The sequence below is a fragment of the Parasteatoda tepidariorum genome, chromosome 10 (genome assembly GCF_982258835.1).
Source record: "Parasteatoda tepidariorum strain Cologne lab strain chromosome 10, Ptep-v5.0, whole genome shotgun sequence".
NCBI classification, from domain to species: domain Eukaryota; kingdom Metazoa; phylum Arthropoda; class Arachnida; order Araneae; family Theridiidae; genus Parasteatoda; species Parasteatoda tepidariorum.
Genome location: NC_141764.1, coordinates 56,763,468 through 56,779,427, shown reverse-complemented (window position 1 = coordinate 56,779,427; position 15,960 = coordinate 56,763,468). Strand labels below are relative to the sequence as shown.

The window sequence follows — 15,960 nt, the reverse complement described above, 5'->3', positions numbered from 1 at the left end:
TTTACATTATTAAAATCTGAACTTTCGGTAAACAGTTACCATGTGCACGAAAAAAATTACCAAACTAAATGGTTTAAACACCGCATATTTTGGTTTTATTAACCAGAATTATAATGTTGTTTCTTTCATCCATAAAAATTTATTATCATGCAATAGTGTAAGTTCTCCGTGTACATGTAAAAATATAGAAGATCTTTTCAAAAATTTATATTTTTCTCAAATAGAAAGTGTAAATAATAAAATATTTACATGCGCATGCATTTTAACTAAAATTCAAATTTTAATTTAATTTGATCTCGACGGAAAATACTGCACCACGTGTAACACGTTTAAGAAAATGATGAGGATGGATTGAATAAATAATCTTTATAATTATGTTCAGTGCTTTAGGACAAGGTTTTGGACATGTAAGACCATCTGCTCCTATCATCGGAGAACATAGGTCAAATGAAGGAAATCAATACATGCACAGATACATGTAGGGTCACGCATAAAGCGCTTTATCGGGAAAAAAATTCTGGTTCAGGTTTTTATAAAATATTCAAAGAGAAACATACATTTATGTATGAACTTCTATTTAACTTTTTTTCAAAGGAAAAGAGTTTGCTCTTTACTGACGACTTATAGTTGCATTCGATGAATAATCTGAGAGCAGTAGGGTAAAACCATATCTATTTTAAAAAATCAAAAATGGGAAATAAAATTAATAAAATAAGTGATTAATAAAATAAGCACGTGAGCTTTTACTGGAGAATATGAAACTTTTACGGAAAATAACGTACATAAAGATACATAAAATATATTCCAGTACTTTTTTAAAAAAAAATATGAAATTAATTTTCATTTATTTTTAAACTTTGTGTTGCTTAAAGATATTTAAATTTTATTCTGCAGTTCAATAAGCTAAATCACATTACTTGACGAAGGGGAATCCCTGTTCCCGTTTATTACGTTTAAAAATCTCAATTTTTAGGGAATATTTTCAAAAATAGGTATTGCACAAAATTTTGGCATATTCTTTCTTGCAATAAGAATTTACTTTTAGTAAGATAATATTTCGTAAAAATTTAAATATTTTCGGAAAATATATTTGACTTGTATAATATAGATACATTTCTTACGAAAACACCAAAAATATCCTAATTATATTTGTTACACTGAATACATTTTTGGATAAATGAGTCCTTTTCATAAATCTAAACAATATAAGAAATATTTGCATAAAATTTGGATTTTTTTTGTAGTGGAAATTTTAAGGAAAATGTTATCTCCATGCTGAAGAAAATTTTTTCGTGAATTTTTGAAAAGAATTACTAATATAAGCAAATAAATGTTTATAAAATTCTTAAAAATAATCTTATTCGATCCTGTGTAAAAACGAAAAAAAACTTTTTCGGAAATTTTAGAATCTGAGTTTTTTTTTTAATTATTAAAAACTGAACTGCAGGAATTTCGAGAGAACTGTGAAGTAACCCTTTCAATAAATACTAAGTAAAATTAACCTAATAAATTGTAGATAAAATTATTTGAATTTTAAAACTTCGCATTCATAAAAACATTTTCATGTTTACGTTCTGGCTGTAAGCGTAGTCATAGTGTATTACGTAGCATAATATATTATCAATGCTTAAAACTGGAATTTACGAAAAAAATTATTGCTCAAAACATTTTCTTAAGTAATAATAAAATAATAATAATATCTTTAGCATTTAAAGCTTATTTTGTGAAAATATAACAATGATTTTTTTCTATGGTAAAGATAAAATTACTCAAGGAAAATGTAATTTAAAAATATTTTATTAAAACAAATAAATATGTCGTTAAATACATTATTTCGATTTAATTTTCAAAAGTCATAACAATGTGATAATGAAAGGCGATAATGAATGATTCTTAGAAAATTTAAGATTAATTAAAGAGCAAGCAAGAAAATTATAGACCATAATACCATAGCAAGAAAATTTACCATCAGACTATACATTTTTAAACCCCTTTATTTAATCCAAAAAATTAGCACATAAAAAAACTAAAAAAAAATTATGTTTTAAAATTAGTGATTAATGTTCTTTGAGATTGTGGAAGTATCTTAACAGTTATTTGATGAACAGTTGTTACTCATTTCTTACTTTTTTCTCACTCGAGTAATGAAATTCCAGATGGGACGAAGAAAAGAAGAAAAAGAAACTTGTCACAAATGAGAAAAATATACAGTTCTTCCAGAACGCTGTTTTTAACAGATCTCGATAATTCAGGGGATGAAATAAGTATTCTATTGTGCACCATTGAATATTTATAAATGTAATTGTTTCTTTTATCGCCGAGCAATAGTTAGCAGCAGTTTTCTTATGTGAAATCGTAATAAGAAACAAATTCGAAACTCTTTGAGAATTTATAATAATTTGCCACACTGAAATTACCTGCAAATACCCTATTGCGTATTTTCTTTTTTTTTTTTTAAAAAAGTAGGAAAAAAAACTAGATAATATAAGGACATTTGAAATTTGTGTTTATTTCTATTCTGGAAAAACTCTTTTCTTAGAATCCAAACTTCGATATTTTCTAATTTTGAAACTTTCGTTGTTTTGTAAATTATCATTCACCAAGTAAGCTCTGAATATAACGTGCAAGATGATCGATTGATTAAGATTTTGTTTGTTATATGTGGGACATAACTGTAGCATGAATTATGGAAATTCAAAACTGATTCAAAACAGGCTACTTTAAATTTACTCTGCCAAAATGAAAGGGCAAAGTAGAAATATAAAAATAGGTAAGCACTAAATAAAACCAACATGAAGTTCTCTGCGTCTGAAGAGGTTTGTAAATAAGCTTATCTACTTGAGAAAGTGTGCCAATGTGCCATTCTATGCAGCATTTGTGCAATTCTTGTCTCCAGGCTTCAGGTGAAATTTTTTAGTAACTAATTAATTCTAATTAGTAACTTTTTAATTCTTTAGTAATGGCCATTAATATTTGGCATATGAGGGAATACAGTATAATTAAATGACTTAGCTTGATTTTTGCATATTGTTCTTGCACATTGCTCATTAGATAAAATGTGTAACCTCTTTCAGAGGTTGCGTATGGGCAACCTCATATTCATACATTATTTTTGTTTCCTTTTGTATGCCTCATTTGCCCTTTTATTTCGAAGCACTGAAATTATTTTAAGGGAGAAATAATATGACAACTATTTTGTTTTTACTTAAAACAAAATAGTTATCTTATTGTTTAGGAATCTTATTCTTTAGGAAACTTTTACAATGCTAAACAAATTTCAATGAGATTTAAATAACTGGTTATAACATGAAAGAATGAATGCAACTTTGTTCTGTACATATTTTTGTTTTTGATGAGTCATAATATACAAAATCTGTATTTAATTGTTTGAAAATACTTCAATTTATAATTTATAAAATTTTTCGCCTTGTTTACATTTTTTAATCTTTTAAGTAAATTGTTTTACATAATTTCTTGTTTAAAGCTGAAATGATTTAAAATTAATGTTATTTGCTTTATACATAATGCAAAAAGCACTAAACCATTAAAAAAGTCATGCATTTTCTCCAGCTGAAATATTTGAATAAGATTTTTCGTTACAATTTTTAACAAAATTTATTTGACTTTAATTCCGAATTCTCTTAAGCTATTGAAATTTCTTATGCTAACACTTTGTTAAATCCTGCATTATTGTTGTAAGATAATGTATTTTAGAAAAGTTATTTCCGTTACGTAAAAAATAATCACTGTATTTTAATTTAAAATTTAAATTACAATAATTCTTTATAAAAATTCTTTTTATGAACTGTTGAACCCTGTTTTAATATATTGACAGAATCAAGAAATAAATAAATAAGATTATATTATTTTATCTATTTTCCCAAAAAAATAATAACGAAAACAAATTTAATTTTAAAATTTTATTTACAAATAACAGTTTTCACATTTAGCTGCACAAAATTTAATAAATAAATATTTATATCAAAGATAAAAGTACAGTAAATTTCATTCTGTGGACTAGCATTTCAGGAACATAAGCTCTGGGGTATTTTTCTCCACTCTAACTATTGACAGCTGGATCGTCCCAATGGATATCTCGTAAAAATTGGCCTTTTCAATCCTTCAAACAAGTATATTATCTGAAAATATAAAGCAAAGCATATTCAATTATTATGTATTACAGTTCATTGCATCCAGCCTTAAGCGTTCATTATTAATTAATATGTTAGCGCATGCATAAAATGATCAAACAAATGCTAAATTCAAGAACCGAATAACAATAATTTAAAGTAAAAGTTATTTATGTAAGAATATAGAACTGATTCTTGTGCCTAGCGTAAGGCTTGAGTGTTGACTTCATTTAAAACTAAAACTATTTATTGAAAGCTAACAGAACTTTTAGATGTCCCCAGGTTTTTTTAGAAAATTATCGAGGTATATTTTGCATGCAAAAAAAGTTTTTGACGAGGATGTATGCATAAGAATGTTGGTACTTCTGCGATTTTCAACTCGTTTCATAAGAACAAAACTTGATAAGCATGTTATAGTACTATATTCTAAATTTTTTATGATATTGTTTGACAGCACACTTTTAATAAATTAAAAAAATATCGTTACATAGAGTCACTTAGAACACTTTTCAATTTAAAATATCCTTATTTTCAACTTGTTTTAAACACTTAATCACTATGAAACTTGGGATTCGAGTTACTTTTGATATATACATACATAAAAAATTTCTAAAACTTGCATAAAAAACATCGATATTTTCTAAATCATGTATTAGAATTCAGTATGTGGATTATATTAGTATGTGAAGTGGTAGTAACAGTATCTTTTTTTCATCATTTTTTTTTACCAAAACGCTTAGATATCAAGTTAGTTTGTAAACTAAACTATTATTTTTCTAATTCATGAAATTAATATAAGTTAAACGATAAATAAATTGGTTTTTACCATTAAAAAGTAAAAAAATAACTGCTATGTCTTTCAAAAACAAACTGAACTTGTTTACTGTTTATTCCTTCCATCGATAACAATGTTATGATTGACAAAAGATTTGCTATGATTTGTTACTATAAATTATATGTTTTCCAGAATAGGACATTTTCTGGAAGTTCAAATAAAACAAAGTATTGGGAAAATAGGTAAAACAGTATCGCCTATGAAGAAATGCTTGAATTACTAATCAATTCTGTAAATCAAGTTTAAAAAATCACGGAATTTATTACAACTTTTAATATTTCTAAGAAATCGAATAGAGTTTATTCTTATAAGGTTCTCTTACTCGAAAGCATCTCTACTCTTAACACTCCCATTTCGATCATAAGAGTAACAAAATTTAATTTTGAGAAAAATTGTGGTTGCATCCGTAGCCCCAAACACTTGGACACGCAGACTTTTAAAAGTTGGAAAAAATCACGGGACAAATACAACAAATGAAGCTGCGAATCTATTGAGATTAAAGTTTAAATACGTTTAAAGGGAGACCTGGTTAAAATTAAGATTTGGGTGATTAAAGTTACGCAGTATATAGGTTGATGATGAAATTTTCTTAAATATAAGTAACAATGCATAAGCTTGCCTATAAGACATTTGCAAAGTTTAGATAATTAATATTTGATTTGATAACTAAATGAGACTAAAACATTGAAATCACCTTTAATTTGTCTCGTATATATATCATTCATTAAGAAAGAATGGAAACAGCATGTTCAACCCATCGTTTATTTGCTTCATATTTGCACTCTTCTAAAGATTTCCCTATAAAATATAATATATCTATAACAAACTACCATCACTATTTTAAAACGTTAAATTTGATATGCTTTTTCACAATTAGATTTATTGATTTTCAACATTTTACTTGCAGTATATAAACATTTGCGGAGTGTTAGAGAGTGAAAACTCCACATGTGTTAAAGGAATGAAAAAATACTATAATGTTCATGGTGGTGACTACAGACAATTAAATCGCACTTATTTCCCTCTTCTACAGATGATCGACAGTCACTACTTTGACTCGTTCCACGGTTCCAACAGTTTAATGACTACAATGCCGTGATTTATCAAACAAATCCCCTTGGTCTTAAAGTCATAGCCAAAACTTCACTGGATTGGTGACTTAATTTACAGCCACGTAGCCTGTTGATCTCGTGAAACACTCGTGACTGACGACAGATCAAACTTTTTGGATAACTGGAAGGGGAGTGTGAAGCGGCCTATATGTAAAGCTTCCTAGTTCAATCTGATCGGAAGTGCACACCCTTTAGTATGGTGGTTAGGTTAGACCAGTGTTCTCCAACCCCCGGTCCGCGGACCGGTACCGGTCCGTGGAATAAATGGTACCGGACCACGCATTTCATTGAAACTGAATTTAAATTCCTGGGTTTATACCCCAAATTAAAAATATTTGTGTTCCATTAAAATTTTATTTATTTGAAAAAAGGGGCCCCCGAAGACAGTGACATAAATTTTTTAATGTTTTAAAAAGTAAAAAAAGGAAAACCACCGCTACTATTTTCTTTTTCAATTAGTTTCAGTAAAAAAAAAATCAATCATCATAACTGTAACTATCATAAATAAAACACGAAACCGCGACTCGAAATTTACATTGGAACTAATGAAGAACTTAGTCTTCTTTTTCGATCGTGACTCATTGATTTAACGTTCTAGTAAGTTAAAATGTTAAATCACTTTATATTTAAATTAATAAATTAAAATTAATAAATCAAAATAATCTAAAATATAAACAATCAACGTCGTCGTCCCCAGCGGGCCATGGTAAAACTATCAAACATTGACAGGTCCGCGGTGATAAAAAAGGTTGGGGAACACTGGGTTAGAGTATCTTACTATGAATGGAAATATCATGTTTAACCCATCGTTTATTTTCTTCTTATTTGACATTTTCTGAAGATATACCAATAAACTATAATATATATGTAACAAATTATCATCATTGGCTTAAACCGTTAAATTTAATATGTTCTTCAAAACCAAAATAATCGATTTTTAACATTTTAAATGCAGTATATAAACACTTGAGGATTATTGGAGAGTGAATACCCCACATGTGTTGTAGTGTTGATTGAATTATAAAATAATACAGTGTTCATGGTGGTGACAACAGATAATAAAAACGCACTTATTACTTATTTCACTCTTCGACAGATAATAGACAGACACTATTTCGACTCGTTTTACTGTTCTAACTCATTGATTTGGCAATGAAATCCCCTGGACTAAACGTCAAAGGCTAAACTGCACTGGATTGGCAGCATAACTTACAGCCACGTAGCCTGTTATTCAAGTGAAAACCTCCTGACTGACAACAGATCAATCGTTCTTTAACTGGAGAGGAAGTGCACAGAGGCCTATACTTAAAGCTTCCTAACTCACTCTGAACAGGAGTGTACACTCAAATAGTATGGTGGTTAGAGTATTTTAATGCGACAGCAGAGATTTTTGGTTCAGTCCCCACTGGCGGCCTAAAAACATCTCCCTTACTCATCACTCCACACAAGCAGCATACAAGTATTTTAATTTTTATTTTACATTGTTTTGTAATAAAAAATAAGCTACATCATTATTATTATCAACCGGCAAGTATGGTGGTTAGATTATCTTACTACGACACCATAGATTTTTTGTTCGTCCCTGCAGGTGGCCTAAAAACATTTCTCTCACTTAGCCCTAAGCACAAATAAAATACAGGTACTATTCTAATCTTTCTTTTACTTCATTTGTAATAATCGCTAAGCTGCATTATTATAATCAACCAGTCAGAATGACATTTCATAAACACGTCGGTCTAAAGGAGTAGATTGGCTTTAAAAATGGAAAAAAATAACGATTGCGAAAATGTTTTCGAATAAAAAATGAAACCGCTAGAACTTATGGAAGGTCATGAAAGTAAATAAAATACAAAAATATATTATAATATACTTATCTGATATATTTGACTCACATTCAATGTGGTTTGGATTGATCATACCGAAACTTTTATCAACATAACTAAGTATATGGAAGAAAATACAAAAACTTAATTTATGAACGGGGGGTTTACTTATGCATTCTCTCATTCTTCTCATCGACTTATATTTTATTTGCTAAATATGCAGACTCTTACTCTTTTTATGCAACGTAATTTGCCATATTAAGCAGATTTTTACCCTGCAGATATTTTGCATCATGTTCTGAAATCAATTTTTTTTACTTAGATAATAAACATCTATGACTTTACTTAGAAATATTTTCTTTTAAACGAAATAAGTTCAATAAATATTTATTCATTTTATAATAAGTACTTCAGCTATAATTTATGAATACACAAGAGGAAAAAAAATAGTGAAAACCCATTTTCCGAAAATAATTCCTTGAGGCAAGCTTCCAACTTTATATTTTAAATAAAGTTACCCAGCTAATTTAAGTAAAGTAAGTAAAGTATTAATTAAGATAAAAATTGAGAATTTAAGCAAAAATACAATTCTGTATATGTAATCTCTACTTATGCAAAGTATTCGAATAAAAATAAACACCCTAAATATAGTTTAATAATAAAAATTTTGATTTAAGAACTATTCAACTTATTTTGTTGACAATTTGTTTTTCACCATTTAAAGTTATATTCTTGAAAGTAATGTAAAAATGTGCACAGCTCGCAATTCAATTTTTTTTTCAATTATAATTAAATAAAATAAGAAATAATTATTGAAAAAATTTAGTAGAATCATGAAATACATGAATTTTATAATTTTATCGGAAACTTTTTAGATTCTCTTTAGAAGTTTTTGAGATATGGAGAGAAAAGCAAAAGGTAAAATTAATATTAAGGAAGGCGAAATCAATATCCTGACCAAATTAATAAGATCATATGTACCAGATTGAGACTAAGACTTATACTATAAGGTTAAAGAGTCCCAAATCCGTTGAAAAAGTGATATAATTATTCGCTGAAAGTACTTTGTGTCTTACTTCGCAGTTTTAAAAAATGTTTCACTAATTAATCACCATTCTTTTAGGTTAAGAACTATAATCATTAAGATTGAATCTTAGTGCGTAAAAACTGACCTTTAAATTAAATGTCCTAAGCAACATTATAGTGAATTTAAGGAACATCAGCTTCTGTAACAACAATATAGAGCTATTTAAGAATACTTTCTTAACTTGGTTATTTTATTAAATCTTATTGAATGATCTGGCAGGAAAAAAAATTATTTTACATATAGCCAAGTAAAACATTTTTTAAAATCCAAACTTTCAAAATTTTTCAAGCATTTCATTTCATACCTTTTCTCACTAAATTCTTCAAATATGATAATTATTTGATATTATCAATTCTTTTTTCATTTTAAATGCATGCATCCATGGTCATTGTGATTTAATTTAACTACCCTTTAATTATCGAGTTTTTTTTTATTTATTTTTCGTTTTTTTTTTTTATTCTTATTGTTTTTCTTTTTTCTTTTTGTTTGCATTCCACTATAGGGATTTGCATTATGAATTTATTATTTATTTATTCCAATAATAATTTAAAAAATTCATGAAACTATCCACTGTTCCATGTTGTAATTAATTTTGAGTTTTAAAAAATCTATCAGAAATTATAAATTCTTTAGTTCCGGTTAACTTACATATTCTATCGCATTCTGTTTCAGATTCTCTTGATTCTTCTTTCACAAAGAGATTTTCTTTTGTTTGTAAAATTTGACCATCATCGGACTCACCACTCGATGGACTACAAGAACAACGAATAACTTTAAGCGTCAAACAGCCATAATTGAACTTTCAGTTGCTAAGAAAGCAAAATTTTAATTAATTAGGCAGAGATTTTTTATCTCATATTTTAATTAGAATCTGATACTTACGTGTCATCTACACCTCTCCACGATAAACTTCTTCTTTGTCTTCTACTCTCTACAACTGATATTCTCGGGTGAAAATTAATATCTAAAATTAAAAGTTATTTTTAATAAAAAAAAATCCAGATTTGAATGAAATAAACTGTTAATTATAAGCTGAAACAATTTGTTAACATAAAAATAGATTATCAGATTACTGCATATAAGGAATACAAAGCCTCGCTATCCTGGACGCTAAAAGGAACAGTAATTTTTCAATGCAATTACGTTGATTGGTTGCATGGTTAAATAAAAATTTAATATTTTTTTAAGAACAATTAGTTATTATCAATCTAATTTTTATAATAAATTTAGCAAATTTCATTCATAAAAAGGGCAATTATTTACCGAAGATCTACATCCATAGCCACATTTAAAGTACATGTAAAATCAAGTTTATTTAGAAATAAATCATCGCGGTACAATTCGTTAAAATATAAAAAGTGTTTTAGTTAAAATATACTCTTTCACTATGAGTATTTTGGGATACATTTCCATCTCTATGTAAAGGATAGCATCAGTTAAAAATGCAATGTACGAAATATAACCTCAATCAAAACCTGTATTTCCGAATTTGAAAATAACTTTCATTTAATAATATTTTTGCAGTTTCATATTAAGATAAAGTGTTTCTGATATGTTTACCTTTTGCATAAGGAGGACAATACAATATTGGTGAAGCATAAGTCTTCTCAGATTTTTCCATCTAAAATAAAAAAAGTTTTTTTTTAAAAATTTATTTTAGAAAAGAAGATATGTGAAAAAAAATTTTGAAATAGTCACATACTCGGTAATACCTTAATTTCTTTTTAATGACAAAGATTTTTTTCTCAAATTTCTGCAGAGGAAAACTAATTATAGTTTAAAATACTTCTTCCAACAATAATTTAATTCCGACAAATTTCCAACAATAATTTAATAAAATTAAATCCTACTGGATTATGTAATTTAATGATATTTTTTCGACCGAGTAAGGCAATATTGTTTAATCAATATAATTTAAAATGTTATGAGTTCCCAAAGGAAATTAAAGAACATCACTCTCACATCTTCCTCCCTCTACATGCACTATGCAGTGTAATCAAAAACGAGTATATACTTTTTTAATTTTGAATATATGGGGCTTTCAAATTTGGAGCTATTTTAACACATTTTTGCTCAATTTTTATAAATCTCTTATAACAGAGTAAAAACAAACGGTGCTCTTATATGTTTAAATGGGGTTGCTCAATAGATTGAATGGATTCTCACTGATTGCTTTGGGAATTGAATATTACTAGTGATTTTCATTACACGTCAATATAATAATGCAAAATAGCATTAAGGCAGCCGTTAAGCATTCTTCCATAATAAATCGCAATAATTGTCCCCAAAATATTATTAGAAACATTGCACAGTACACCACAGCTAGAAACATTCTGGTTTGCCTTTCAGCGCTCTTTTATCTCCTGTAGTTGTTTTTTATAATTATTTCATTTGCCCTATATCGAGATCGCTCGTCAACAAAGTTTTATATTACGAGCAAGATAATTGCTTGAAAAATTTTAAAAAATAAATATTATTATATATATTTTTCTTCGGATGGGAAAAATATAATCTGACAACGTTTGTAAAAAAAATATTCAAACATCTGATGTGCTGCCTTTTAGTCATAATAATAAAAAAAAATAATGCAGAATGATGAAGAAAGAAAACCTGCTTAAAAATGTACATCTTTTTCTAATACTTGGCGACATTTACCGACTCAATGAAGTTTAAACTTGCATGGTTCGGTAGAATTTCTGTCAGCTTATTTGAAAAAAAAAATCTAATTAAGGTCGAAAAAAATGGTTTTTAGTATAATAGCATAGAAAAGTATTTTTTCGTTTTTGTTTTATTTAATATCTACCTGAAATATGGCAAATTATTCCAAATTTAAAATTAAAACCCCCCTGTTACTGTTACTTTTTTTTCTTTTATGCAACTATTTTGGCTATATTTTCCTCTTTAAAGTAACAGTTCTTAATTCGATATCTGAATCCAAGAAAAAAGGAGCATTTATTACGATACCGTTCATTATTGAACTAATTTTATGAATTGAATCATCTGGGCTATTACATAAGGTTAAGATATATTTAAGATTTAAGTTCTCCAACAATTAAGATTCAAAATTTTAAATGAATATTAGATAAACGAACTTCCTCTGCTAAAAATTTGGGAGCTTATCTTAGATAAGTATCTTAAGCATATATATATTATACCTTTCTAGGAGGATATGGAATATCATATGTGTATCCACTCCTAGTGCTACCAAATGTCCCCATATTCTGTTGACTACCCTTACAGGGATGAACACAGGATTCTCTGCTATAGCCTGTTACCCTGCTTGCTGCGTAAGGAGTTGGGAAATATGCTGGCTCTTGAGCAGTTTCATACGTAGATGATAATGGCATAGATTCTGGTTTAATAGGATCACTTCCTTCTGCGACTAAAAAAAGATTTTAAACTTTGACAAAAATTATAAAATGTTATAACAAATATCAGTTATTGCTTCTTTATAAATATAATAATAAGTGCTATTATTGGGAAGAAACGACTGTTATGGTTAATCAAAACTTTGCCGAGGAACCTTAATTAATAAATTAAGCAACATAGATTAAACAACAACCTTGAGTTCATAGTCTTAACATTCATTGCATTGCTTTATTTTAATAATATTTAATTAATGGTTGTTTATTTTAATAAAATTTCAATAATTAGTACTAGATTTGTTTATGCCTAAATATAAAATTTATCGTTTTGTTTGCGGCTTCGACACATGCACATTTCAACATTTTACATGCTTTCTAAACATCGATGATAAAACAGTCACAGTGTTGGAATTTCCATTCTGAAATAACGGTAAAATAAGCGCCCTCAATTTGACCACCCAATTAACCAGGAAATCTACGTTTTGGAACTTTTCCTTATCTTCATGGGTTTGAAAACGTTTTACGACTAGCAAGCTTTCAAAACTGTAAAAATGAACTTTAACTGAACATTGGAAATGGGTTATGTTAGGCTTTTCGTTCGGTATTGAACGTTTGTGCTAGTCAAAATTGTGTTTTTTCAAGTGGAATGCGATATATGGCTTAACTAGTTTATCTAGTGGTGGCATCGATCATGAGATATACTATACTTTTTGTGTTAAGCAGCTCTATGGATGAATGAAAGTTACGTATTCCGATTGCCGAGGGTCACCACTCCAGGAATGCTGCATCCTGGAAACTGTTCATGTGTTGAACGAATGGCGGGACAGAAAGCCAAGTGATTGACAGATTAACTCTCATGGTTAAACTAAGTGAGTTCATAAGGTGTTCGCCACATTATTATTACTATAAGATTATTAAGCATCCACTGCTGTGTTACCCATCCAATGATGAAAAGCAAAATTATGAATTCGTGACCATTTTCTCATGACTTGTGTTCCACCTTTCGATGAACTTACCTTATATTCTCATTGGCTGCAAGGCGTAGTTAGCGTGGATAAAATTCTGGTTTCTTAACCGTATTATGTGAAAATAGTCAAAAATAGTTTTTTCTCAGTCAACAGTTTGTATACCATTTGTTGTAGTTATTTTTATATTTCAGTTTAATATGGTAAAATAACACTTAATTAACTAGTTATTTTACTGGAATAAAATAACCCTTAATTAAATAGTTACTTAACCAGTTTTTCCAAATATTTTCCAACAATCCTGCTAAAATATACTCTATTTGTTGTCCAATAATACAATATCTTTAAAAGCTTGCAATTTTGAAAGCAGAAATTTTTTTAACTTCTGACATATTAAGTTTTATTTACTTTCTGACCAACTCATATCAATAAAGTCATTTAAAACTTTCCCTTAGCAAAATAATTAGGGAAAAACTAATAAGCACAATGTTTTGTTTTATTTTTTAATCAAGTAATACCGGCATAAGTTAAATGAGAAAAATGACCAGATAAGTAATGTTAAACGAGTATACTACTCTCTTATATACTACTCTTTTGACATTACAGACCAGTAATTCAGCACTTATTTTTTACAAAGTGTTTATTAGCAACTTATTGTCTTATAATAATTTTTATTTATCTCATAAACTGAGTACTGGGAGTGTACTCCTTCATGCAGTTGTTTGTTATGGCATTGTTGTAACTTTTTTTACATCTGAGATAATCTGGATTTTTCAAATTTGATTTAGAAGATCTTGAATAGATATTTTTAGTGCTAGTTTCTTTTTTGCCGACATTCATTGACAACTTATTAGCAATCAGTGGGTTTAATGCTTGTTCTGTTTCTAATTCTGAAATTAATTGCAAACTAAATATTTTTATATAAAAGGTAAAGAACTTCCAAAGAGTTTTATCAATAAATATTCAGTGGAGATGGTACCAAATCAAACTACCACACTGCTTGACAAATTTGTTGTCTTTGAATCTCACTCAATATCATGCAATAATGTTACGTGGACAAATGAACTGTATGTATTTAATTCGCATATTAACTAACCTTAAACTTGATAATATGATGTTGCTTGAACATTAACTTGGTTTCACCAAAAATATAATCAATTTTATATCAAATAAATATTGTTGCTAGATTTGGTATTAATATTACAGTTCAACAAACAACATGAAAGAAAGAAGCTAATATATCAGGATTACAAATTTACTTAAGGTTTTATATCTTAAGACGATGTTCAATGTAGAACTGAAAAATCTAAATGTTCGCAATACAGTGATGCCTAAGTTACTTTGCATTTAATTAAAATATAATTTATTCACGGAAAGAGACCTTAAAATAAATTTTATCAGAACGTACCATCAGAGGACAAAGTTCTTCTGTCCGATGACCTACGCCTAGTTATGAAGTATACAACACACAGAACTACAATAAGGACGATTGCAGAACTCACAATTGGAACTGTAATTAAAAGGTGTTTGTAAAACAAGCTTCCAGCTTCACCCATTTCTGATGGTCTTGGAGGATATTCTACAAGAAACACATTTTCGATTAACATAACGTCAGAATTGCCTAATTTAAGTGCCTTATCTAATTGGTAATTTAATAATGAAAATAAATACGTTACTGTATAAATGGATTCTAATAACATGCATAATAGAAATAAGCATCGAATATGTAACTACGAAATTTCAAATATTAAATAACCGAATATAAATAAACGAATAAAAACGTTTAATTTATTTAAATTCAGAAGTATTCTGAATAATTGTTTAAAATATGCATAGGTCAGGCATATGATAAATTTCCTGAGTTGTATAGGAATATACAGTTGCAAACTCAATCGAGACATGTTAGAGGACATCAACCATCTCGAGAAAAATTGGCCATGAAGCTGCCACAACTGACAAAAAAGCTGGCTACAGCTTCAAATACTTGCTTTAAAACTTTTTTTTAAAATAAAATGTAGCTTAAACTCGTCTCTGTAAAATAAATTATTATTATTGCAACCTGTTTCACAACTTTCAGTCACTGATTGTCGGCGCGCAGCGCTTACGATCATATATTCCCACCTAATTCTTGCTTATTATCATGTTTCTAACCTACACGTAGAATTTTGCACAAAAGTTCTGAATGACTTTCCCAATACAAGAAATAAACAATGTTTCAAATTTTTACTGTAATTTTCCACTAAATTATTTAAATTTATTAAACCAACTTAAATAGTTAAGTAATTTAAAAATTAAAAATGCATCAAATTTATGTTATGTTAACTCGTAAATGTAAATTTATAAATTACAAATGAAATTTTTAAATATTACAAGCTGTTTCATACAAAAAAGTTTTTTGAGAAGCGCAGCAACCTCTCTTTACATTTAACAATTATTTATTTAACGTTTTCTTATTGCATAAAAATTTAATTTTGTCAATTAATTATATTAAAATAGGTAATTTTGTTTTTTCTTATTTTATGGTAATTCTTTTTCTCTCTTTAGCACTAATATCTATGTTCAATTAATACGTGTAGATGTGCATCAATCAAATTCATGCACGTAAACAAATTATTTTAACGCTTAACTTATTATAAATTATAT

At 28.0% G+C, this 15,960-nt stretch overlaps 1 protein-coding gene across 2 annotated transcripts in view; it reads right to left on the bottom strand.

Annotated features, from left to right (window-relative positions):
- Window positions 1-3,905: 3,905 nt before the first annotated feature.
- LOC107439299 (cell adhesion molecule Dscam1) overlaps window positions 3,906-15,960 on the bottom strand; it is a 106,880-nt gene continuing 94,825 nt past the window's right edge. The window contains exons 22-28 of one of the 2 annotated variants that reach the window (XM_087153659.1): window positions 14,726-14,896; window positions 12,143-12,369; window positions 10,548-10,608; window positions 9,870-9,951; window positions 9,636-9,739; window positions 5,660-5,763; window positions 3,906-4,139 (exon numbers count right to left, since the gene is read on the bottom strand). In XM_087153659.1, coding sequence (XP_087009785.1) covers window positions 5,690-5,763; window positions 9,636-9,739; window positions 9,870-9,951; window positions 10,548-10,608; window positions 12,143-12,369; window positions 14,726-14,896 — 719 coding nt within the window. In that variant the 3' untranslated portion in view covers window positions 3,906-4,139; window positions 5,660-5,689. The remainder of the gene's footprint in view (window positions 4,140-5,659; window positions 5,764-9,635; window positions 9,740-9,869; window positions 9,952-10,547; window positions 10,609-12,142; window positions 12,370-14,725; window positions 14,897-15,960) is intronic. The other variant, XM_087153658.1, reaches the window with a different exon arrangement.